The sequence below is a fragment of the Loxodonta africana genome, chromosome 14 (genome assembly GCF_030014295.1).
Source record: "Loxodonta africana isolate mLoxAfr1 chromosome 14, mLoxAfr1.hap2, whole genome shotgun sequence".
NCBI classification, from domain to species: Eukaryota; Metazoa; Chordata; class Mammalia; order Proboscidea; family Elephantidae; genus Loxodonta; species Loxodonta africana.
Genome location: NC_087355.1, coordinates 86,938,521 through 86,964,158, shown reverse-complemented (window position 1 = coordinate 86,964,158; position 25,638 = coordinate 86,938,521). Strand labels below are relative to the sequence as shown.

General features: G+C 44.1%; 1 protein-coding gene across 1 annotated transcript in view; it reads left to right on the top strand.

Moving 5' to 3' along the window:
* The window catches only part of COL22A1 (collagen type XXII alpha 1 chain), a 301,234-nt gene that overhangs the window by 203,346 nt on the left and 72,250 nt on the right, over positions 1-25,638 (top strand). Inside the window, exons 36-40 of the mRNA XM_064268112.1 lie at positions 1,372-1,425; positions 1,784-1,837; positions 4,026-4,130; positions 4,406-4,450; positions 16,399-16,476. Coding sequence (XP_064124182.1) covers positions 1,372-1,425; positions 1,784-1,837; positions 4,026-4,130; positions 4,406-4,450; positions 16,399-16,476 — 336 coding nt within the window. The remainder of the gene's footprint in view (positions 1-1,371; positions 1,426-1,783; positions 1,838-4,025; positions 4,131-4,405; positions 4,451-16,398; positions 16,477-25,638) is intronic.

Below are 25,638 nucleotides of genomic sequence, written 5' to 3'. Positions count from 1 at the left end.
TCAGATACGCACACCTCTCACACACTCTTATGTACACACATGCACACACATACTTCCCTCACCACACCACACACCAAGACAGGCATGCTCAGACACCCTCACAGGCACACACATACACATACCATACACACACTCCTGCTCCCCCTCCCGTATGCTCTCTCCCTGTAAATAGCACCAGCATCTTCAGAGTCAACCAGACCAAAAAGGTTTTGCCAAGCTCCAGTCAGATCTTGTGGTCATCCCGGGAACTATTTCCTCTCCCTCTACCAGCAACTGGTCACCAAGCCTGGCCAACCTCTTTACATGTTCTCCAGGAATGCCTTTCTATCCGCCCAGGGTCAGCCATTGCCCAACCCTTGTCCTCTCTCTGGTCTCCAAGGATGGCCCACACCCTTCCAGGTGACCTTCTTCATTAGGCCATAGTGTTTTCTAACTCAAACCCAAACCCTTTCACCCATTTCTGATGTTCTCTTTCCCCATGCACTGAGGGTAAAGGCCAAACCCCACCTGTCTCAGTTATCTAGTACTGCTATAACAGAAATACCACAAGTGGATAGCTTTAAGAAAGAGAAGTTTATGCTCTCACAGTCTAGTAGGTTACAAGTCCAAAATCAGGGCGTCAGCTCTAGAGGAAGGCCCTTGTCATCAATCTTCCCTGGTCAAGGAGGTTCTCAGAGCAGGGACCCCGGGTCCAAAGAATTCATCTTGCTCCTGGCACTACTTTCTTGGTGGTATGAGATCCCCACCCCTCCTCTGCTGGCTTCTCTCTTTTACATCTCAAAAGAAATCGACTCAAGATACAATCTAATCCTGTAGATTGAGTCCTGTCTCATTAACATAACTGCCTCTAATCCTGCCTCATTAACATCATAGAGGTAGGATTTACAACACATAGGAAAGTCATTTCAGATGACAAAATGGCAGACAACTATACAATGCTGGGAATCACGGCCTAGCCAAGCTGATACATATTTTTGAGGGATACAGTTCAATCCATGACACCACCTAAGACCCTGGCCGTGGTCACAGCCTGGCCTTCCTCTCTGGCCAAGTCTTTCTCACTTCCCTCACTGGTACACACACACAAACTCTGCACCTCTGACTGATGGAGCTCCCTAGAGTTCTCCGGATATGCCCTTGTTTCCTCCACTTCTGCTCCACAATTTGAGCTCATTTGAGACTTGGCTTATCAGGGTGCCACAGCTGCCACCCAGAAAAAGGTTCTAGGTATGTGTGGAGGGGGTATCAGGTTAGAAGAAATTCCAGCAAATTGTGGTGAATCTAGTAGGACGCAGGTTTGGAGAGAAAGCGGGAATCTATTCTTGTAATCAATGCATTTGGCCTTTCTAAACTTCTTCTGTCTCTGAACAGGGTGCTCCTGGATCCATAGGTCCCCCAGGTCCCAGTGGCCCCCCAGGAGGTGTGGTGAGTAATCGGAGAAGTACAAGGACACCAACATTATTTGTGGTCTCCCAGTGTCCAGCCGTGTTCTCCCTGAAACTCAGGGGGGTAGGTAACATGCCAGGTGTGTATGTTAAGAGTGCCAAGGTGTAAAGTGTGCGACCAGCTCCAGAGAAGCTGGTAGGTGGGGCTGGGGCCTCAGGCATGGAAGTCAGGGAAGAATGGATCTGTCTTCATCTCTAACAAGCTAGGATCTAATGGGAAGTGGTAGAGAAGAGCTATAGTCATTGACTAAAATGGGGCCTGGTTACCCTGCCCTGTGGGCCTCAGCCTTCACTGGTAATCTTGAAATTCACTGTATCAATAACTTTCTTTTCTTCAGGGCCCCCCTGGCACCAGAGGCCCCCCTGGGAAAGACGGGGAGCGCGGTGAGAAGGTAAGACACAGCGTCAGTCTCTGCATGCGAGTACCTATTCTAGACGTCTTGTGAGGCCAGGATGGAGGAGCTCCAGCTACAGGGCCAGCTTTGTCGTTTGAGTTGGTTTCAACTCATAGCAACCCATGTACTACAGAACAAAACACTGACAAGTCCTGCGCCATTCTTACAATCGTTGTTATGCTTGAGCCGATCGTTGTAGCCACTGTGTCAATCCATCCTGACGAGTCTTTCTCTTTTTCACTGACCTTCTACTTTACCAAGCATGATGTCCTTCTCTAGGGACTGATCCCTCCGGATAACATGTCCAAAATACGTGAGACAAAGTCTTACCATCCTTGCTTCTAAGGAGCATTGTGGCTGTATGTCTTCCAAGAGAGATTTGCTCATTCTTTTGACAGTCTATGGTATATTCAATATTCTTTGCCAACACCGTCATTCAAAAACATCAATTCTTTGGTCTTCCTTATTCATTGTCCAGTTTTCATATGTATATGCGGTGATTGAAAACACCATGGCTTGGGTCAGGAGCACCTTAGTCCTTAGAGTGACACCTTTGCTTTTTAACACTTTAAAGAGGTCTTTTGCAGCAGATTTGCCCAATGCAATGTGTTGTTTGATTTCTTGACTGCTGCTTCCATGGGCATTGATTGTGGATCCAAGTAAAATGAAATCCTTGACAACTTTAGTCTTTTCTCCATTTATCATGATGTTCCTTATTGATCTAGTTGTGAAAATTTTTGTTTTATGTTGAGGTGTAATCCATACTGAAGGCTGTGGTCTTTGGTCTTCATCAGTAAGTGTTTCAAGTCCTCTTTACTTTCAGCAAGCAAGGTTTGAGCCTTTTCTTATACTCGAGTAAGGCTAAATAACCATATGCAGCGATTCCTACCTACCTACAAATTTGGCTTAAAGGCACACTCAGAAACTGATCTTGTTCATAAGCCAAGGACTGCTTGTACCAACCCTTACGTGATGCAGGTGCTAAAGTTTTTTTGGAAAAAAAAAAAAGAAAGCACCATCTTAGACTATAGTGATAGGCATAGAAGACCTTGAATATGTGAAGGAGGGTCCCGGCCCATTCTGCTTTGCCTTGACTATAGTGTGTCTGAAGAATTGTGCTTGATTTTTTTTTTTTTTCTGGATGGCACACTGTAAGCAGGACATTGATAAACTACAAGAGGGTGAGCAGGAGTGTTAGGGGTTTTGAAGACCTAGTTGAGCATTCAAAGGCCAGGAAATCAGTGGGCTGTTAGCACATTGAAGCCTCCAGGGGGAGCCAAACACCTCTCCTTGGCTGAGCAGCAGCATCAGGTGGAGGGCCAGGCCCAGGGCTGTGGTTGCATGGGAACTTCCAGCAGTGGTATTCCTGACACCCTGGCCACACTTCCTCTCTCTCACCGTGTTCAGGGGCTGGCCTGGGCTAGGGGCAGACAATTCTGCCCAAAGGCTTGGGGAGAGATTCCATCCCTTTGCTTTGCCCATCCTTGGTTTGTCTGACCACACCTCTTCTGCAGAGGACGCTGTGTGGAGACAAGCAGATTGTAGTTTAAGCCTGTCTGAAAAAGGGAGTTCCTGTGTGTCCAGCCAACACCTGCAGCCAGGGCTGCCACACGGTCTCCTGTTTCCATGGTCAGACATGTGTGCGTTTGCTGGCCATGAGTGCAGTGCCTGGCTCCCTCAGCAGGCCTGCTTGGCATGCTCTAATTCTCTCTCCCCTGTGGAACCCCAAGCTGTTCAAAGTCTAATCTATGAGGAAGAATTAGCATTTGTCTCCAGAGCTCCAGGGGACAGATTACCAAATGACTGGAAGATTTCAGAAAGGGCCCTTTTGGCTAAATGTAAAGAAACACTATACAGTAGAGCTGCCCAGTGCAGGATGAAAGCCTGGAGAAGTGGTGAGCTCTTCGCTCCCAGAGGAGTTCAAGCAGAGACTGAGACCACAGTAAGAGATGTACCTGCTGGGTTTTCTGCACTGAGCAGAAGATTGGACTGGGTAGCCACTAAGGTCTTGTCCAGTTCCATGCCCCACGTTCCATGGCCCATCTTGCTGTGTCCTCAGAAGGGGTGGGCTTTCTGAAACAAGGCTGCACTGGGGAACACACTGACCCACCTCAGCTGGTTCACCGTTGAAGAGTTTAACCCCCAGCACGCACTGATTCTGGAAACTGTACAATTTTTGTTCCAGGGAGCAGCTGGTGAAGAAGGAACCCCAGGGCCAGCTGGGCTCAGGGGTGATCCTGGGGCTCCTGGGCTCCCCGGGCCACCGGGAAAAGGGGAAGATGGAGATCCGGTAAGTGGGATACCCCAGGGCTTCTATGCCTGTGGCAAACAGAGTAAAATTAACAACAACAAAAGACTTACTGCCAGACTCTGCAGAGATGGAGGTGGGAGGTGGCAGAGCCATGGTTCACACCCAAAACCTGTGTGCCTCATAAAGCTTCCATTTACTTTATCCAAGACTGGGGTTATGATGGGAATATGTCCTCCATAGAATAGCCTGGTGCATGGTGGATAGGTAAATGCTCGCTCGTGGTCCCATTACAATCCTTGTATTCATTTTACCAGGGACTCCGTGGACCACCTGGATTACCTGGACCCCTGGGAACAAAGGTAAGTTACTGTCCAAGCACACCTTGAGTGTGACGGTTTGAGTGTAGAAAGGGGCCCTGGGCGATTTTGTGGTAAGCATCCTGGTCACTTCCCTCCACTTCCAGCTCTCTCAGTTTATCACAGTGCACTTGACTGACGGCTTGATGGCTCTTACCTGTTATAGTGAAGCGCTTGGCACACAGTAGGTGCTTAGTGAATGCTTGGTGATTAAATGAAGATTCAAAAGACATTGGTTTTCAACTGGTAGAGCAGTAGATCTAAGTAGTCTTATATTATTAACCTTATTGTGATGATAGATGACCTCCAGATTTCAGTGGCTTACGCAATAAAGGTTGATTTCTCATTCAGATTCCAATCTAACGAGAGCCAGAGGCTCAGGCTCCTTCAGTCCACCCCCCGGCCCCCCATTTTCTGAGACCTCAATGCCTTCTACCAAACCCTGGATATCCAGCGGTAAATGGGGAAAAAGCGAGGGGAAGATCTGCTGGGAAGATGGTATGGGCCAGGCCTGGAGGCAGTGAAATTCTTTCCCACCAGCTTCCACTGGCACTAATGATGGGGGAGACTTGGGTGAGTCATCTGGCGGCACCCAGGAGGAAAAGGGAGACACTCAGGTTAATACAAACCTGTCTCTTCCTTGAGTCTTTTGCAGCCACAGTTTAGAAAAGATGACTTTGCCCATGAGGCCATATTCTTTTTTTTTTAATGTCTTCCCACTTGTAATAAAATTTTTCACCATCCTAAAAATATTGCATGTTCATTTGAGAAAATTTGAAAGCTACATGAAAGTAAAAAGAAAAAAAAAAAGTATCTATTTAAAGACAACCACTCTTCACCATCTTGTTGTTGGGAACTCTGGGTCCTGGCTGTGACTCTGTCAGGGATAAAAGACAGAGACTGAGTTGGGGAGAAGGAAAGGCAACTTTATTGGTTGGCCAAGCAAGGAGCCAGTTAGGACTGCGTGCCATCCAAGACTGCCTCCCCAAGGGGCCTCAGGGGAGGGGTTTCACAGGGTTAAGGGCAGGGAGTGGATGTCTGCCTGTTTCTTGGACTGGGGCTCTATACATTTTGATTTAAAGGGGCAGGTCAGTTTTTATTCTCTGCGCACATGTACCAGATGAGGGAAGGTGGTTTCGTGCTGGTGGGGCTTCTCGCTCAGTAATTAGGACTGTGCTGTCTTTCTGGTTTTTTTTGAGAAATGTTCCATCTTCTTCCAGATCGGGCCAAAGGTCACTTTAGATATTAGAAGGGCATCAGGAACTAGTTCTGGCTGGTTTCTTTTGTCACCTAATTCAAGGAAGTCTCAGCAAAGGAAACAACTTCAGGAAATAGGGCAGAGACAGTGGGAGCTACCTTGTGAGCCCTGTCTTACTGTTTTTTGTGTCATGGAGTCCATTCTGACTCATAACCACCCTATAGGACAGAGTAGAACTGCCCCATAGGGTGTCCCAGGCTGTAATCTTTACGGGAGCAGATCGAATGAGGCAATATTCTTACGAGAGCTTTCCTGAGAGCAGGGCAGCTTCCCTGAACTTGCTGTTTCACTGACTTGTTCATTCGTTAACTCATTTATGCATTCAGTGACTGATGCATTTGTTCATTCATTCACGGCACGTCCACTGAGCTTCTGCCACATGTCAGTGGGATGACAGTGATGAATATGATGTGTTCCCCACCCTCCAGCAGCCCAGAGGGGGAAACAGATACATACACAGGCATGGACAGACAAGTGCCAGCTTAGGGGGAGGTTCAGGGGACAAGTGAGCTCAGAGGAGGGTCCCTAACCCGGCCTGGCTTGATTGTGGAAGGCTTCTTGGAAGAGGCAAAGTCTGTCTGATTTTAAAGTATATATAGCAATTGGTGGAGTCCCTGGACGGTGCAAATGGTTACGTGCTTAACTACTAACCGAAAGGTTGGTGGTTCCAATCTACGCAGAGGCACCTTGGAAGAAAGGCCTGGCAATCTCCTTCCAAAAGATCACATCCATGAAAACCCTATGGAGCAGATCTACTCTTGCACACGTGAGGTCCCCAGGAGTCAGAAGCCACTCGATGGTAGCTGGTTTGTTAGCAGTTGGCAAGGGAAAGAAGGTGTGGAAGGAGTTCTAGGTTGGGTGCTGAGGTGGGAGAAGACACTGAGGCATGAAATAGTGTGTTCAGAGAAGGGCAAGCAGTGTGTATATGCCCACGTCCAACAAAACATGATTTGACCAGCTCATCTGTAGATGCTTTTAAGAATGTGGGTGAAATAGGCAACTGTTGACATTAAGAGTGCTTAATATTTTTGCTTTATTTTTACCATAAACCCATTGTCATCGAGTCAATTCCAACTCACAGGGACCCTGTAGGACAGAGTGGAACTGCCCCATAGAGCTTCCAAGGAGCGGCTGGTGGATTTGAACTGGAGACCTTTTGGTTAGCAGCCAAACGCTTAACCACTGCACCACCAGGGCTCCATCATGTTTAAAATCACATATGTGTTTTTTAACTCTTGTATTCCTTTTTACCCACTTTCATACGTTTAAGTAAAAACATGTTTAAAAAAATCTTATGCACCTTTAATTTAATTGTCTTTGTCATCCCTAGAGCCATTTTCTGAGTCAACTAGAACTTTTCCAAAACACAGCACCATCCGGCAGAGCTGATGTATTTAAGATGGGGCCCTTTTGGAATCCATGCGTGATGCTGTTATTGAAAGTGTTGCCCCAGGCCCCATGTACTCATTCACCTAACATCAGGAGAGCACCTTTCTTTCTTCCTTTTGTCTTTGTGAGCTCCACGACATAACCACGGACTGTACTGCTTTCAAAATTATAGTTAAAAGGCTTGTTTACCTTAACATGCGGCATGTCAAATCCGAGGCCCCAGGAATAATTGCTGTACCTGCATTCAATGTCTTTGCTTCAGGATTGTTTTTTCCTATTGAAGGGAGTGACCTCCATGGGCCTCCAGAGCTATCGCTAATTGAGGTCACAGTAGGCTAATGTGCTTTCCCCCGATAGTGACTGTGTTTTTCTTGATCAAAGCAAAAAAAAAGTGAGAGAGTTCTCTGGGTGATAGAGCTGTTGCTAAGAAAAACTTCGATGCTGTTTCAGGTTAAAACAGAGGTTTATTAAGGGTTTAAAACAATCGCAATTGAGGAACTACGTTAAAAAAAAAAAAAAAAACGTAGCTGTTGAGTCGATTCCAACTCCTAGTGACCCTATAGCACAGAGTAGAACTGCCCCACAGGGTTTCCAAGGAGCAGCTAGTGGATTTGAACTGCTGAGCTCTTGGTTAGCAGCCAAGCTCTTAGCCACTACCCACTGAAAATGGAACCAGATAGTCTTGGGGCAGTTTCATTATACAAGTATTCTTATGGGGTAAAAAGAGGAACCGAACCATAGGGAGGGCAGTTACAGGAAAATCAGTGAATATTGTAATAACCGTATCCTGACTGGTCACTGATTATTAGTAGAGTAGTTAGTGATTGCAGAGAGTTTCACAGCTTAGATCATGGTCACAAGATGCTTACATGTATTTTCTTTGTCTATCTTGCAAAAATATCTTGTTGGCAACAGCACCCAGACAGCACTCTTCCTGAGTATATGTATTTTGAGGGGTGCAGGTGTTCACTTGGTCAAGGCCCCTCGGGGCATATGGTTTCACGTCTGAGGAGAGACATGTTTTTCTCAAAAAAAACAAACAAACATAGCTATTAGTCTAGAAATCCGGATTAGATTTAGACAGCACAGTTAGCATGTTATGCCTCTGTCTCTCTGGCTGCATGGAAGCATCTTTTCCTGAGACAGACCAAATGTGTAGAACCCCACTATCTGCACCTGGGGCCATGCAAGTAGTTCCCTATGCCCAGAGCAGTGGGCCTGGGTGGGGAGGAGGCCTGGGAGGGAAGCAGGACTCCGATGTACAGGACCCCATGAAAGAACAGCATCTGTGCTTGCCTGTGATGCCCGGGACAGAGCCATGTGCTCTCACTTTTTTTTCTTTAGAGGCAGGGCCTTTGGGAACTAGGGGGCACTGATAGCCCCTTAGAAGAGAGAAAGGCAAGAGCACTGGGTAGAGCAAAAAATGGCTTAGCACTTTTGGGAGATTCAGGGCATCTGTCCTTTCCCTGTGATGATTATTTATGAGGTTAATAAAACCTATCTCCCAGGCAGGGCTTGGGTGGAAATGAAATGATGTAATGCAAATACAAAAGTTGCCTAGCGTAGTGCTTGTCACATGTACAAGTTCAATAAACATGCCAAAGAAACATTGCTGCCGAGTCAATTCCAACTCATGGAGACTCCGTAGGACAGAGTAGAACTGCCCCATAGGGTTTCCTGGGAGCACCTGGTAGAATCCAACTGCCAACCTTTTGGTAGCAGCCGTAGCTTTAACCACTGTGGAGTGCTGATGGTATAGTGACTAAGAGCTCGGCTGCTAACCAAAAGGTTAGCAGTTGGAATCCACCAACCGCTCCTTGAAAACCCCGTGGGGGAATTCTACTCTGTCCTACAGAGTTGCTATGAGTTGGAATTGACTCATTGGTGATGGTTTTTTTTTTTTTTTTTGGAGTTACTAGATCAGGAGTCCCTTGGTGGTACAAATGGTTAAGCGCTCATCCACTAACCAGAAGGTTGTGGTTTGAACTCACTCAAGGTGCCTCAGAAGAAAGGCCTGGCTATCTGCTTCCAAAAGATCACAACCTTGAAAATCCTATAAAGCGCAGCTCTACTCTGCCATACGTGAGAGCACCATAAGTCAGAACTGACTTGATGGCAACTGGTAATTAATTATTAGCTCATGAGGCAGTGGTGGTTCAGTGGTGGGATTCTCGCCTTCCATGAGGAGACCCGGGTCCAATTCTTGGCCAATGCACATTGTGCACAGCTGCTGCCCATCTCTCAGTGGAGGCTGGCATGTTGCTATGATGCTGAACAGGTTTCAATGAAGTGTGCAGGCTAAGGTGAACCAGGAAGAAAGGCTGGCAGTCTATTTCTGAAAATCAGTCAAGGAAAGCCCTATGGATCACAACAGTATGATCTGCAGCCGCTCATGGTGGTGGTGCGGGACTGGACAACAGTTCCTTCTGTTGTGCATGGGGTCTGACTCTACAGTACCTAAAGCAACATTATTAGATCACCCTGTGAAATCTGCTTTAGGGTTGCAGCAAGAAGGTGGGGGTCTAGGGAGACCTTATTCATCTCTGCATCATACTGTTGGAGAAAGAAACCCCAGGTGAAGTGGGTAGAGGCAGCATTAAAGAGAACAAGAGGCAGGCTGAGCCTGTGGGTGAGGAATGCAGAGCCTTGACTTTGACCTTGAACTTGGGCCCAGTTGGCCAGCCCCTTTGGTCAAATGGTTTCCCCTATTTGAAATGTGAGACGTTTAGGCAGGCAGGCCATGTTGATATTGTATATATGTATAAGTTAGAATGTGGTTTAGAAATAAAGCTTTCTGTAGTCAACTGGTATTGGGAAGATAAGTTGGAATCCAGGGAGGTGTTTCGTTGAAGAGGAGCTCAGGAGGAGGAAGGGGGAAGGGAGGGAAGATGGGGAAACGGGAAGCAGAGGAGCCACCCTGTGTATGCAGGCTCTGGCGCTGTCCCTGGTGCTGACTGAAAGCACTTTAAGGAGTTAAGGAAGGTAGCTATAGAAGGTTTTCATTGGCACCCCTCAGCTTTTCCTAATTACTTAGAAGTGCAGGAGGACTCTTGAAGATGTCCTGGGAGGCAGTTGTTTCAGTAAAATGATTAGACTCTGACTTCACACCCAACTGGCTTATAATCCCTGCTCAGCTGCCTACAGGCTGGATGATCTGAAACCTGTGATTTACTCTCTGAGACTTCCTGTTCCTATAAAGGAGTAAAGAATACTGTCCTAGTTATTCAATGCTGCTGTAACAGAAACACCACAAGTGGCAGGCTCCAACAAACAGAAATTTATTTTCTCACAGTTTACGAGGCTAGAAGTCCAAATTCAGGGCTCTGGTTCTAGGGGAAGGTTTTCTTCCTCTGTCGCCTCTGAGGGAAGACCCTTGCCTCTTCAGCTTCTATTCCTTGCCTCCTTGGTGATCTTCATGTGGTGTGGCATCTATCTCTCCCCCATCTCTGCTCTCTTGCTTGCTTGTTTAATCTTTTAAACAAAGAGATTGACTTAAGACACACCCTACACTAATACTGCCTCGTTAATATAATGAAGAAAACCCATTCCCAAATGGGATTATAACCACTACCAAAAAACAAAAAAAAAGAAAGAAAGAAACCTAATCCATCGCCCTCCAATGGATTCTGATTCATAGTGACCCTACAGTACAGAGTAGAACTGCTCCATAGGGTTTCCTAGGCTGCAGTCTTTATGGAAGCAGACTGCCACATCTTTCTCCAGTGGAGTGGCTGGTGGCTTTGAACTGCCAACCTTTCGATTGGTTACCAGCCAAGAGCTTTAACCACTGCACCACCAGGGCTCCTTACATAACCACTACTGGGGTTAGGATTTACAACACATATTTTTGGGGGGGAGTGGGGGACACAGTGCAATCCATAGCAAATACCTACCCCCACAAGGGCTCCTGGTAGGAGAAACAGTATGCAGATGGAAATTTCCAAACATTGAGGCACTCATCTCAGGGCAGGAGTGGTGGAATGGACATGCATTCCCAGGGAGCAAAAAGTCAATTTGTCCGTGGGAAGAATGTGTGTAATAGAGTCAGCTGGCACCACTCACCTAGGGGGCAAAGTCACTCCCCACTAGCCAAATGGCCAACCTTTACATTTCAAAGGGCTCCAAAGCTGAAGCTGAATGAGTCATTAACCCCCTACCTTTCCTTTGTTCTCTATCCATAAAAACCTGTAACTTGAGAGACAGTGGAGTGCTAGTTACTCAGCTCAAGCTGTATTATTCCTCAATTAAACTCCTTTTCTTTCACTCCTAATACAGTACAAGATTTTCTTCTTTGACAGATCTTATGGCGTGCTGTTTTTGCTCAGTAAATGCCAGTCCCATCCACGACCTCACTTCCTCATGCATCTTCCCTGGTCACAGTCGAATGGGCCAGAGCGCTCTGCAGCCTAAACGGAGGCTGGAGCCTGTATCACAGATTCCTGCTCAAGTGCCTCTTTTTGTCTTGCCCAGGAGCCTTCTTGCTTTTGCTCTTTTCTTGGGGACAATTTCTAAAAGTTTCAGTCCATTAAGCTGTGAAGTAGTTTGCTGGGGAAAATGTTAGCATCACAACGGGCCATAAACCCATCTATGTGCAAATGGAGCCAGGCCTGGCCACTGTGCAGGAGGAAACTGTGACTCAGAGCTCCCTGCAGGGATGGGGCAGGCCTTCCAGAGACTGGAAAGTCAGTTCTGACAAAGGCAGAATTCAGTGCCTGAGACAGTGTGAGGGGTTGATGGATTTGTTCTTTCCCACATTCAGGAAAGGGCTATTAAAGTGGTCCCAGGTCCTAGGTGGGCACTGTGGGTGCAGAGGTGAATCAATAGTTGCCTTACTTCTCTAGCACTCTTATAACAGGAATACCACAAGTGAGTGGTTTTGATGAACAGGATTTTATTTTATCACAGTTTAGGAGGCTAGAAGTCTGAATTCAGGATGCTGGCTCTGTTGGCTCTGGAGGAAGGTCTTTGTCTCTTTTCAGCTTCTGCTCCTGGGTTCCTTGGAGATCTCCATGTGGCGTGGCATCTATCTTCCCCTAATTGCTTGCTTGCTTCATCTGCTCTTTTATATCTCAAAAGAGATTGATTTAAGAAACAGCTTACTCTAATATTGCCCATTAACGTAACAAAGGAAACCCATTTCCAAATGGAATTATAACCTGAGGTATAGGGGTATTTATAACACATATTTTGGGAGGACACAATTCAATCCATAACAAGAATGTCCCCAACAGAGGGTCTAACTCATTTTATGTACTTGATGAATATTTTTTGAATTAATGAATGAGTGAGTGAATGACTGGATAAATAGCTTCTACTTTAAATTTGCTTACAGAGGAGTCAAAAGATCAGGCAGGCAAATGGACAAATTGAGGACAAAGTGTTAAGAGTAATGATATATAAAATAATCTGCAAGAGGACAGAAGAGTAAGGCAGGCAGGGGTGGTTTTATGAGAATGGAAGGATTGTGCTGAGTCTTAAATGATGGGTAGGTGTTTGGGGACTTGGACACGGAGGGAAGAGCACCCCAGGTAAAGGGAACAGAATGTGCAAAGAAACCTAGGTGTAGCAAGTAGTATGGATGAATATGAATTAGGTTGCTGACTTGGCTTAGCTTGCAGCCCTTAGAGTTTGCTCCTGTGCATGAAAGGTGGCCCTGGGAAGGTGGGTGGAGCCAAACTAATACAGAAAGTAATAATAACAGGAAAATCTTCATTAATTTGTAAAAAAGAAATCAAGGTATAAGAGGATATGGATTTCTCTGACATTTTTGTGTATGTGTAGTTTCTACTCTGCCTTCTAACTTTGCTGATAAAATTATAATAATGCAAGTATAATACATTTTTACCTTTTAAGAGAGTCTTCGTGAGACACATGGGCATTTGGTAGAATGTTCTGTTTTTATTGATAAGGGTCCTAAGATACAGAGAGGTTGTGAAATTTACCAAAGGTCACGGGACGGGGCTGATGTTATCCTGGAACTAGACCTGAAGTCACCTGACTATTAGCTCGAAATCTTCCTACCTGACCCTTCCACTGTCACAGGGTGCTAGGGACAAATCACTGGACATATTTATTCTTAGTTCATTACACTTTTTTCTGTATTTTTCTTATTTCTTGACTTCCTCCCTGCCCCAACCTTCCCATACTAGTTAGGTTTTTCGAACCATCTCAAGCATCTTGTACTTCCCAGAACCAGCCATACCATATTATTCTAAAGGGACAGAATGTGCCAATTGGTAATTTTGAAGTGAATTTGATGAGGGGAATGTTGACAGATGTGACAATGCAGAAATGGGACGCTGTGGCTCCCAGGACAAGTGACAGCAGGAAGCCGTAGCCATCCATGGCCCTGGAGGGATAAGGGGAGGAAGAGGTGTTACCAAGTCTGTTGAAGTCTGGGGCCATGGAAGAAGGGCCACCCTACACAACCTGAAGTAATGGAGGAACCCACACAAGGTCACGGTGCTAAAGGAGGTGGAAGTTAGGGAATGTGTCTCCTGACCTCTCTCTTTTTTTACCCTCTGATCTTGTGCTGGCTCTTCCCTTTGGCATACCTGTGATGCTGGTCTGTAGTAATCAGTGTTCTTGGGGCACAGAGCAGGGCAGAAAATGGACCTGGGAATAAACAGAGAAGAACAAACACACACATCCACGTGTCCTGATGCCTTTGCTCATTCAGTACCTTCTGGTTAAGCTGTCTTTCATTCTCTCCACCAAACGAGAGGCTTGGGTTGTGGCCAATCTCTTTAGTGAGAATGTCTCAAGCTCTAATCCTGCCAGTGCCCATAAACTAGACTTGTATTCAGAACTTAGCACCAAATATAGAGTCTCTGAGTGGTGCAAATGGTTAATACGCTTGGCTGCTAACCAAAAGGTTGGAGGTTCAAGTCCACCCAGAGTCACCTCAGAAGAAAAGGTTGGCAATATACTTCTGAAAAATCAGCCGTTGAAAACCCTAATGGAGTAGAATTTTACTCTGACACACATGGGGTCACCGTGAGTCTGAGTCAACTCAACTGCAACTGGTTATTGTAAATGTGAGTTCCCATGGGGCAGGATTCATGGCTGAGTCATCTTTCGACCTTAGAGCTTAGATCCCTGCTTGCAGTGAATAAACAATAAATATTAGTCAAATGAATATATAACTTATATATTCATCTAAGCAACAGTCATATTAGAAGAAAAACAATCTTAGAAGCATCTTTTTTTTTTAAGATCTAGAATGCAGAGTTGTCTCATTGACATGACGGTTAGAGGACAGGCTGGTTACTAATGAAATTTTTTAATGCTTACAGACATAAACCTTAGTAAAGCAATGGGTTGCCTAGCAATATTGGGTACTACCTGAAATCAGTTGGATATCATTGGATTTTCTAACAACTTTCTGAGACTGTTTCCATTTGCCACACAAGTGAACTCATCTCAGACATGTTAAGTGGCTTGAACAAGGTCACCTGCCATCTCATTCTCAACCTCGGCTATGAACCAGCTGATCTAATACAGGTTTACAGTCCTTGACACAAAATCATCGGGAGTTTAGGATCAGATTTATTTTGGAATTTTGATGTTAGTTGACGTTGAGTCGGCTCCAATTCAAGGCAACCTATGTATAAACAGAACAAGATATTGCCAAGCCAGGCCCTGTGCCATCTTCATGATTGTTGGTACGTTTGAGTCCATTGTTGCGGCTATTGTGTCAATCCATCTCGTTGAGGGTTTCCCTCGTTTTCATCAACCGTCTGCTTTACCAAACATAATGTTCTTTTCTAGCAATGATGCGTCCAAAGTAAGTGAGCTGAACTCTCGCCATCCTTGCTTCTCAGGAGCATTCTGATTGTATTTCCTCTAAGATTGATTTGTTTGTTCTTCTGACGGTCCAGAGTATACATTTACAGTAACATCTAGGGCAGCACCTCTAATCAAACTCATTAATATGTATGTAACAAAATGTGTGAACGTTCAGGCAAAATGGGATAACTAAAGACTGTGAATAGCCTTGTGTCAGTACAAGTCAGGTTTTGCTGTCAACTGAGTTAGGATAAACACTGGTAGGCTTCAGAGGCTGAGGATTTGGGAATTGTGGGTAAGAAGGTGTGGCTCTGCCTCACTTTCTGTCTACATGGCAAATGGAACCTCTGCCCTTTTTCTCTTTCTTTCTCCTTTTCTCTTCTCCCATCAAAGTCCAGAATGACAGGTGGATGATAATAACAACAACCACAGCAGCTAACAAGTGTTGAGTGGTGAGCCAGAAACTATGCTAAGCTCTTTATATGCATGCTCCCATTTAATGACCACAGCATCTGCTGAGATGGCACCTCCTGTTATTACCTACCTCCTTCCAGATGAAGAAAATGAAGCTCAGGAAGCTGGCCACTTTCTCTAGTGAGCAGTTAATAAGTGTTGAAGCCAGAATTTAAACCCAGGCATCTGGCACCCAAGTCCACACTGTTAGCCACTTAAGGGTCTAGTCTCAGTGATTGTTGGTCCTCCTCCTCAGAAAAACCAAGAACCAAACACGTTGTCATCAAGCTGAGTCCAACCCATGGCGCCCCCTGTGTTACAGTAGAGCTGCTCCATAGAGTTTCTTGGCTGTAATCTTCATGGGAGTAGATCACCAGGTCTTTTTTGCAGGGTCCTACTGAGTGGGTTTAAACCCCAAAGCCTAAGTTAGTTATTGTCATTGTTAGGTGCTGTCGGGTCAGTTCTGACTCATGGTGACCCTACGTACAACAGAATGAAACATTGTCTGGTCCTGTGCCATCCTTGCAATAGTAGGTATGTTTAGGTTAGTAGTCCAGGACAAACTATTTGTGCCACTCGAGGTCCCTAGAAAAGTGAGTTACAAAATATAGGTACTTGGTAAATTTTTGGTGAATTAATTTACTGGTGATTTGGGATCCAGGTTGAAACATGTGTACATGATCAGATCTAGACTATGGTCTGGTTGGGGCATAATGAGGTTTGGAGAAAGCTTGGTGGGATTTGGAACAGTGGTCACATGTGTGGGGAAGGGATCATATTTGAACTATGGTCAATCACATTTGGAGCCATGGCCAGGGTTGGGGCATGGTCAACCTTGAAAGATATATGATCACTGTGGGTGGGTATGGCCCTTGCAATTTTGGGTGAGGGGGGTGCTGGGCTCCCTAAGTGGTCTCTCAGAGTGGCCAGTGGAGTCCAGGTTGAGGGAGTGGTATTATTTGGAGATTACATTCAAGACAGTAGGAGGAGGATAGTTCTTTTTGCCCTCTGGCCCTCTCCTTAATGGCACTGACCTCTCGATATTATTTTTCTCTCTTTCCAGGGAGACCGAGGTGCACCTGGGATCCCTGGCTCTCCTGGCAACCATGGCGATCCGGGCATTGGCATTGCTGGCTCTCCTGTGAGTCCTTGCTCTTGGCCATGCAACATGACCCCACCTCGGGGACTCTGCTTTTCCAGATGATCTGGCAGTGGATCTCCGGTCCTGGGGTCTGTTGGGTGGCAGGCCTGTCTACAGTTGCTGACATTGATGCTGAAACTTGGTGTACTTCTTATGGAAGCAAGACTTTTGCGAGATCAAAACTCACTTGTCTGATTCAAAGGGTAGTGAGAGAGTAAAACTTACTAAAATTAAAAATGAAAGAGGAAGGGACTTGTCGGTCAAACTTTGCGGAAACTGAGTGATAGCCAGTGACATTGGGGTGGTTGGGGAGCGGTGTCATATGGGAGAAAGAATGTGCTTTCATGCATTTCAGGCTAAAAAAAAAAGTTCATTACCCATCTTCCTCCAGTTAGTACAGGTGAGAACATAAATGGAGTTGAGAAAGGGTTTAATACAGTCCACAGAATAAAATCCATGAAGTGGTCCTTAAACTGTTTGTTTTAATGAATAATTCACATCAATCTATTAGGTGAGAGTTTGCAAACTCCCTAGAGGTGGTAATTTGAAGAATCCTAAAACCTTTGAGTTAAATAAGAGATGATAAGGATCAATGAAGCCCAGGCCCTCATCCAAGTTGAGGGCTGCTATCAATATCCTCAGTCAGACTCCACTTGAATACCTCTAGGAATAGAAGACACTCTTCTTTCAAAGCCAGTAAGCCTGGCTTTGAAATTTAGACATTTATCTCAATAGAGAATAGAAATTTCTTTTTATAGAGAATGGGATTATGATCTTCTGGACACTTCACTCACTTCTTCTAATTTTTCCCTTTGTACCACAAAGAACACATCTTTTTTTTTTTTCCTTCCCTTTTACTGAATGATAATCTTCAGAATTTGAAGGCAGTCTTCTTTTGTCTTGCCTTTCTTTGCTAAAGATACTGTTGTAGAGAAAGAAACCACTCAATCCTTGAAATAAGCTTAGGAGGATTTATTCAGTTAAAAAAAAAAAAAAAGGAAGGAAGAAAAGGTACATTCAAATGCAGAGAGACACCAGTTAACATAAGTGAGAACTTATGACTCCACCAAGAGAGCCTCTAACAGGAATGGATATAGTCTAAGGAACAAAGAAATTATAATACAGTTGTTTGAATGGCAAGTCTTTGGTTGAGGTCACAAGAGGAGTGGGTTAGGAGGTGGGGAATGGGCTTCTATTGGATAAATAGGTACAGAGGCTTACAATGATTGATTTTAGGGACTAATTACAGAGGTTTTCAATCACAGTCACATATCCTTCAGGAACGGTCATAAAAACCCAATGGTTGATGTTAAGCAGCTGTAACCATTCAGTACCAGTACCTCATTTCTCAGAAACAGTTTGTTAAAACAAAATCCTTTTAAGTTGTCTGGGAAACTTTAGATAAGGCTAGCACAAGGACCCTTAACAATTGTTTATTTTATTTTATTACATCCTTGTCATAAGGAGACATTTCTTAGGCCTACTTTACACAAAAAGACACCTGTATCAAGATTCCCTTCCTTGGAGTGTATTTCTTTTACATCCTGGCTTGACCACAGAGTGAAACTCCCTCAGTTTCCATAAAAAAAAATGGCTACTAGCAATTAAGGAGCCAAATTGCAGGCACCTGTGAAAAGTCTGGGTTGGCTCAGCTGAGAGCAGCTAGGCAAATAGAGTCCCCAGCAGGCATGTAAAAAGATCAATTCACCAAAAACTGAGTTTAATCCAGTCATTTAGTCCTGGTCAAAAAGGCTTCATGAACTTCTCCTTTATACACTGTGTTAGTCATCTAGTGCAGCTATAACAGAAATACCACAAGTGGATGGCTTTAACAAAGAGAAATTTATTTTCTCACAGTCTAGTAGGCTAGAAATCCAAATTCAGGGCCTCAGCTCCAGGAGAAGGCTTTCTGTCTCTGTTGGTTCTGGAGGAAGGTCCTTGTCATCAATCTTCCCCTGGACTAGGAGCTTCTCCGCACAGGAACCTGGGGTCCAAAGGACGTGCTCTGCTCCTGGTGCTGTTTTCTTGGTGGTATGAGGTCCCCGTGTCTCTCTGCTCACTTCTCTCTCTTATTTCTCAAAAGAGATTGGCTCAAGGCACAATCCAATCTTGTAGACTGAGTCCTGCCTCATATGTTATGTTAAACTTCTGCCTATCCCACCTTATTAATGTCATAGAGGTAGGATTCACAACACATAGGAAAGTCATATCAGATGACAAAATGGTGGACAATTACACAGTACTGGGAATCATGGCCTAGCCAAGTTGATGCACGTATTTTGGGGGGACACAATTCAATCCATAACACACACCGTACCTCATTAAAACATCTTAAAATTGAATTTACTTTTTTCTTGACACCCATGTCTTACTGTTATTTAAAAGATGCTTAAATACCTAATACTTTTAAAATGCCAAACAGTTAACCTGCTGAGCTACTAACAGAAAGGTTGGAGACTCAAGTCCACCCAGAGGCACTTTGGAAGAAAGGCTTGGTGATCTACTTCAAAACAATCAGGCATTGAAAACCCTATGAAGCACAGTTGTACTCTGACATACATGGGGTTGCCATCAGTTGGAATCAGCTCGATGGCAACTTGTCTTTTAAGACTTGTCATAGCCAAACTACCTATATATTATTCTTATCATTGTTGTTGTGTTATTGTTATTGTTATTATTTTAACCCAGAAGCACAATCTGACTTTGTCACTATTGCATGTAACCTGAATATATACCGAAGTACCACATGGCTCAGCCTCTACTTGGCTTTGCATTCAAGAAAAGCCGACCACACCAAAAATAATTAAGCAATACCTTTCTTCACGTGAGTCTCAGAGAATAAGACAGAAAAGCCAATTTACAACGCACAACAGCACTTCTGTAATGAAAATCCGTTTCCTCCCCTCTGCAGTTCTCTTTCAGCCAGAGTTGCTCTCGAGTGTCTCAGTCTCTCCCTGAAACTCTCTAGCTGTTCTCTGCCCCCCACATCCAAGCTTGCCTCACTGCATAACCATCAGAAATGGCTGCCTCACTTCAACTTCTGCCTACTGGCAATATGGGCTGTTTCCGTGGTGTTAGGAGGCCAAGATTGCTCTGTATCTTCCCAGTTGTCCCTGGATACTGTGGAAGGAAGTACATAGAATCATCTTGGGAGTGTCTAGCTTTGGTCTGTTTTTCTTAAAAGAAATTCTCAAGTAGAATTTCTGCAGAACAAAACTCTCCACTTCATTACCTTTACCTTTTGGCCTTGGGTATTTTTTGTCTGTTGTTAACTGGAAGGCACTGTATCACACAGGATGCAGTAAAGAAACTCAATAGTTCAGAGTTTCTTATTTCTGGAATCTTTCTTTAATAGGGCCCAATCTGCTGGAGTCAGGGTTCTGAATCATGCAGAACTTACCCCTTAGAATAGAGGCCTGGCTGTAAGTGAAACTGTAGGATCTTAGCCTGGGTGAGGTACCCTCCTTCACTGAACATGTTAACATCCTTTAACATGTTCCAGTCAACTTTCCAAGGATTCACTGGATCAAGATGTTAATTAGAATACCAGCCAGTAGAGGTGGCCACCATTCGCCCCACCTCCCACTTAAGAGCCAGCAAGAACATCCCATGAAATATGGTCCTGCCTAAGTGATTCCACCTGAAAAGTAATGGGCTGGCTTCAGCCAAGAGGCTGTAAATAACTGTTTAGTGTCTTTCCACCACTCCAACTTATTAAAAGCTTCTGTGATAGATGTTACCTTATCGAGTTTTCATAAATCCTGCCTTTGGCCAGCAGCCCAGGTTGCTGATGGCCTGGGAATCTGTATGGTGGGTTTGGAAATATGCTGAGACTAGGAGTGTGCAGGAGGTAAAGAAGAGGGCAGCTGGGGAGAGGATGTCAAGTTCATTAAGCATGCGACTGCCCCTTCACAGGAGCAGAGCCATTTGTTGAGTGGGTCTGTGGTCCTGCGAAGTCTAGAAGCATTTCGCTTCCTCCACCTCACTTAGACCTTTCAAAGTTGGTTTAGCATTTGGCTACAGCAGAGACCCTGCAGAAGCAGCCTCTGAGAACAGGATTCAAGGGCCAGGAGTTTATGTGGGAGGTGATGGAAGAAAGCACCACTTAGGGAGCGGCAAAGTGAGACTGGGAAGGAAAGAAGCAGGTTACCTCTATGGCAGCTGGGACTCAATCTCCAGGAGGACCTCTGGGAGACTGAGTAGGCAGTCTCAGAGTTGCTCTGCCAAAGGGGCAATGAGCTGGCTATTTATGCACCAGCTCCTGTACATCACAGTTTTAAGGCTGCTCTCTGGGTAGTCAGCTCCCAAACACTCTCAGCCTGCTCCACAAAGCCAGCTCTTCTCCTGCATCACTGGCTTGCGGTGTCCTTGGGATGGCAGGATTTATTCATTCCATTAAGTTCTCAGAGAAGGCACATTGAGACTAAATGGATTACAAGTCATTTTCCATTTCCTTCCTCCTGTGACTTAGCGTTCGAGGAGCAGCTCTGACTCCCTAGGAGAAGCCCCCTGCTTTCTCTGCAAGCTCTGCACCTTCAGCTGGGGAGGAGAAAGGAGAGGAGGCTATCTTTTGGGGTTTCGGCTTCCCTCTGCAAGATATTAGCAAACAAACAAAAAAAAAAATCCCTTTAATCTTCAGGTTGCCTCTAATCTTCCTGTGAGATTTTAAAATGCTTAAAAATGATCCACCCAGGCTCTGAGGGAGATCAAAGTGCTAATAGTCCTCACTGGCAGCTGGAGCTTGGGGTTTGGACAGACAGGTTTTCTACTAACAGCAGGGTGACCTGGTATCTGTTCCTTCCATCCTGGACTATCAGTTTCTCCTGGGTCGTTTGCCAACATTTTCCGCAGCATCCTCAGGTGTATTGGCAGATTACAATGTGAGAACGTTGGTGACAACGCTCGTACCCTACTTCTGTCCTTATGATGCCATAACAGTCCTCTTCCTGGGACATCTTTCTCGGCTTCCCAACCTGGAAAGACTTCTCCCTTTCCTGAGCACCTCCAACACTCCCTCTCTGGAATCACTTGTACTGATGCCTAACTTTGGATGCTGGAAAGATTCTTTTGTTGATGGGAAAAACAGGTCTTAACTTAGTTTCTGCTTTCACTTCTGATTGGGAACTCTCCTTTCTGGGCTAAATCAGCCTGGAATCGGCTAATTTAATAGCTTAGCACATTCTTCTCTCCCCTGTATTTCCTATAAATTGGTAATTGGACCTAGAGTCTTAATCAGATTCAGGTTTGATGACGACTTCCTAGGTGGCATGTTGTTTCATCAAAAGGCGTATGATGTCCGGTCGTCTGTTGGTGATGTTAGCACCCTTTGATGTCCAGTGCTTAGACCAATTAGGACATCAAGCATTGCAAATCGGTGATATGGTTCTCTCACCCTCTTTTTTACTTATTAGCTGGAATACTACTATATAGAGAAACATTCCCTTACTTACTACTTGGATACCTAGTGGCACAATTCATATGGAATATAGAATAGAAATGCTCAATTTTTTTCTATTGTTTTCAAATAAAGATGAGGTTGCTTAGCATCCTGCAAAGATTACCAATTAATTCTTTTCTTGTTTTTAAGAATAATTTTTTTTTTTACTCATAGGTTGAAATACATTCGATGTTTCAATATTTTGTAGTTATGCTTCCTTTTGAGATTTAAATTATCCCGTCTTTGGCCAATAGTAGCCTATTGAAGTTGGTCCCTGAGCGCCTTTTTTAAAAATAATATTTTATTGTATTTTTGGTGAAAGTTTGAAGGTTTTCACAGCAGTTTAGGTTCCCATTCAACAATTTCTACATAAATTGTTCCGTGACATTGGTTTCATTCTTTACAACTCGTGAACATTCTCATTATTTCCATTCCGGTTATTCCATTTTCATTAATCTGGTTGGCTCCTGAGTATTTTTAACACAAGCCTAGCAGTCATTCATAGTTTTCTTGCTCTCTGGGATGACAATTTGTTACAGTATGTATATTTCTTGCCCAGAACTTAGATCAGTCATTTCTCCAAGGAGTCCCATTTCCTTTTAGTGGAAACTGACATGTGAAGACCAGAATCCAAGTGCTGAGATAACATGACTCTTGAACAAACACATCAGACTGGATCATCTTGGAAAAGAAGGTTGTAATTGCTAAAAAAACAGAATGATATTCAGAAGTCATTTTACAACCCCCCCTTTTTGATATACTTCCATATTTCTCAAAACACGCAGTAACAAAACAGCTGTGAGAATGCCTTTTATGGGCCAGACGCTGGCTTGGTTCTCTACCTAGAGCACCTCCTTTTATTTCTCACAACAGAATTCAGAGTGATCCTCTGTCTTCAGGTTGCGATTGAGGAAACCGAAGCTCAAAGAGACTATGTAACTTGCTCAAGGTCAAACAGCTAATAACTGCTGAAGCTAAGGTGGAAATGAAGGCTTTTGTCAAAGAGAAATTGGTAGCAGGTACATTGCTTTGATTTTGGGGGTTTCCTACCCATGAAACCAAATATTCACTTTAAAGAAATTCCTGACCAAAATTAATCCACCAGTGGGTTTTCTTTCATCCGAAATTGCAAATCCTTTCTTTCCTACTTGAAGCCAGGCTTACTAAATTAGAATTTTAAATGATAAGGCTGAGTAGAGGGCCAGAGACCATCTTGTGAAAAAATATCTCAGTAAAAGGGGGAGGACAGGGTTCAATTGATAATGTTAATTAGCCCATGGCTGATCTTCTGTATTTCTCCCTCCTCTCCTTTTATAATCCTTATTGTACTGTTACCTGGTGGAAACCCCAGGCTCTGCCCGGTATGACTCAAATTTGGCCGATAAATGAGAGACTGAGGTGGGGGAGCTGGAAAGGCACCTTTATTTCGTTGCACAAGGAAAGGAGTCAGTGAGAGCTGCTGCTGCCAAGACTGCTCCCTGAGGGCAAGACGGAAAGTTGCTTTTAAGGGGCTTACAAGTAAGGAGCTCATACAAGTTACAGAAGCAACTTTTTTTTTATCCAGGCATCATGGGGTTTACATATAACTTCCAAGCAAAGAAAGCAAGATTGTAATGCAAAGCTGTGGGGGAAGAAGCCAGGCAAAGCAAACAGTATTCTGATGCAAAGCTGCTTGAGGCCCTAGCTTCTCTGAGCCATTTGCTTTTTCTGGAATCAAAATGGTCTCCCTATTAAAAAAAACCCAAATGCGTATGGAATAACTACGCAGAATAAACTCTGTGTTCCAATTTCATTGAGTTTTGAATATTTTTAACACCTTTAATAACTAAATCCATCCTCACAGGCAGATTTTATATTATAAACCCAGTGCCGTTGAGTCGATTCCGACTCATAGTGACCCTATGGGGCAGAGTAGAACTGCCCCTTAGAGTTTCCAAGGAGTGCCCGGTTGATTCGAACTTCCAACCCTATTAAATGACATAATAAATGAATTTGGAGCCTAGCCTACTGACCAAGTTATGTGATTGAGGTAGATCACGGTATTTAAATTGGAAGCAAATGGTGTCTCTAAAATGACATGACAGCATTTCCCATGTCAATAATACACTATCCCTATGCCTTTTCCTTGTGAGAGGTCCTTCTTTTAAAATAAGTATACAGCCTCAATAGGATACTACTTTGACAGGAACAAAATTCAGATGCACATGTCCATTGACTTACAGTTGGACAGAGCTACAGTGGAGGAAACAATAACTTCTGAGTCAAATAGTCCAAAGGTGAGATTCTGAGTTCGTTATTTTAACTGCCTGACTTTGGATAAGTTACTTAATGGCTTTTAACTTCAATTTCTCCATCAGTAGCAAAGAGATGTGGAAACCCCAGGTTGTGGATTTCCCATAGGGATTAAAATGAAATTTTCCACGTGTGAAGCAGATAGTACTGCTTCTGCTCAAAGACCAATAGCTGTAAATGCCCTTCCTTTATTACCACCTGTGGTTTGTGCATCAGAGAATTTCCCTAGCCAGCCCTCCTCCTTAGGCCCATGTTATAGAGCTGTTTCATTCATTCCTGGAATGGAACCTAATTCAGAGAGAGAAAGAGAAATGGACTGAAACAGAAGTGCTATGATAGCCTGGTGGTTTTTCAGGTCATTTGGTAAAAAGGGTGAAAAAGAATAATTCCAGAGATTTACTCTGATTTGGGACTCTTCATCTTCAGAGTTATCAGGTGACCTATGAATTAAGTTTCTCTCCTTTTTCAGTTCAGCAGCTGCACAGGCTTCTCACGAAATAGTATTCACTGTGATTCTTAAAAAAACAGCTCTTCCCGGAAATTCCTATTTCATGTTAGTTTCAATCTCATTTAAACTGTTTACTGAAATTTCCATTTCAGTGCTTTTATTGTTCATTTCTAAAGGTTCTCTCTGGCTCTTTTTGGTATCTGCCAACAGTGACATTTTTGATAATGTCATCTGTCATCATGATAAACTACTCAGACCTTAAAATGAAAATTCAGAGGATTTATTCAGCGTTAAAGATCCATTCAAATGGGGGAATCACCAGCTCACAGAAGTGAAAACCAGTGAGTTCCGGTGACAGGCAGGCATGGCTATAGGGTTAGAATGGGAAGTTACAGTAAAAAATCATCGATTGGTTAAACATTCGCTGAGGTCAGTGGAGGGAGGGTTGAGTGAAGCAGGGAGAAGGCTTCCAGTGGATACATACATATATAGGTGGGCTACAAAGATTGGTTACAAAGGTTAATTGCAAGAGTTCATTCGGGCACAGAGATTATGGTCATAGTCACAAGATGCTTACCAGGCATACGTTCCAGAATAGATCATAAAAATGTTTTACTTGATGTAAAACATTTCTTGAGGATTTATAATAATGGGGTTGTGATAAACATTGGCACCAAGACCCCTTCCTTAGAAAAGCAAAATCTTTCTAGCTGGCTGGGAGATTCAGATAATGGGTTGGCACCAAAGTCTTTTTCCTAAGACTTCATTTCTACATCCTTATCATGGAGAGAATGTTTCTTGATGCCATCTTACACAAGTGTATTTGCGTCAAGACTCACCTCCTGGGATGCGTTCCTTCCACATTCTGACTTGACCACAGGAGAAGTATCTCCTTAGCTGCCCGTGGTTGCTGGCCAGATCAAGAACCCAAGGTTCCGGCATATTAAAAGGTCCAATCTAATTCTGCTGAATGCAGCAGAGGCCT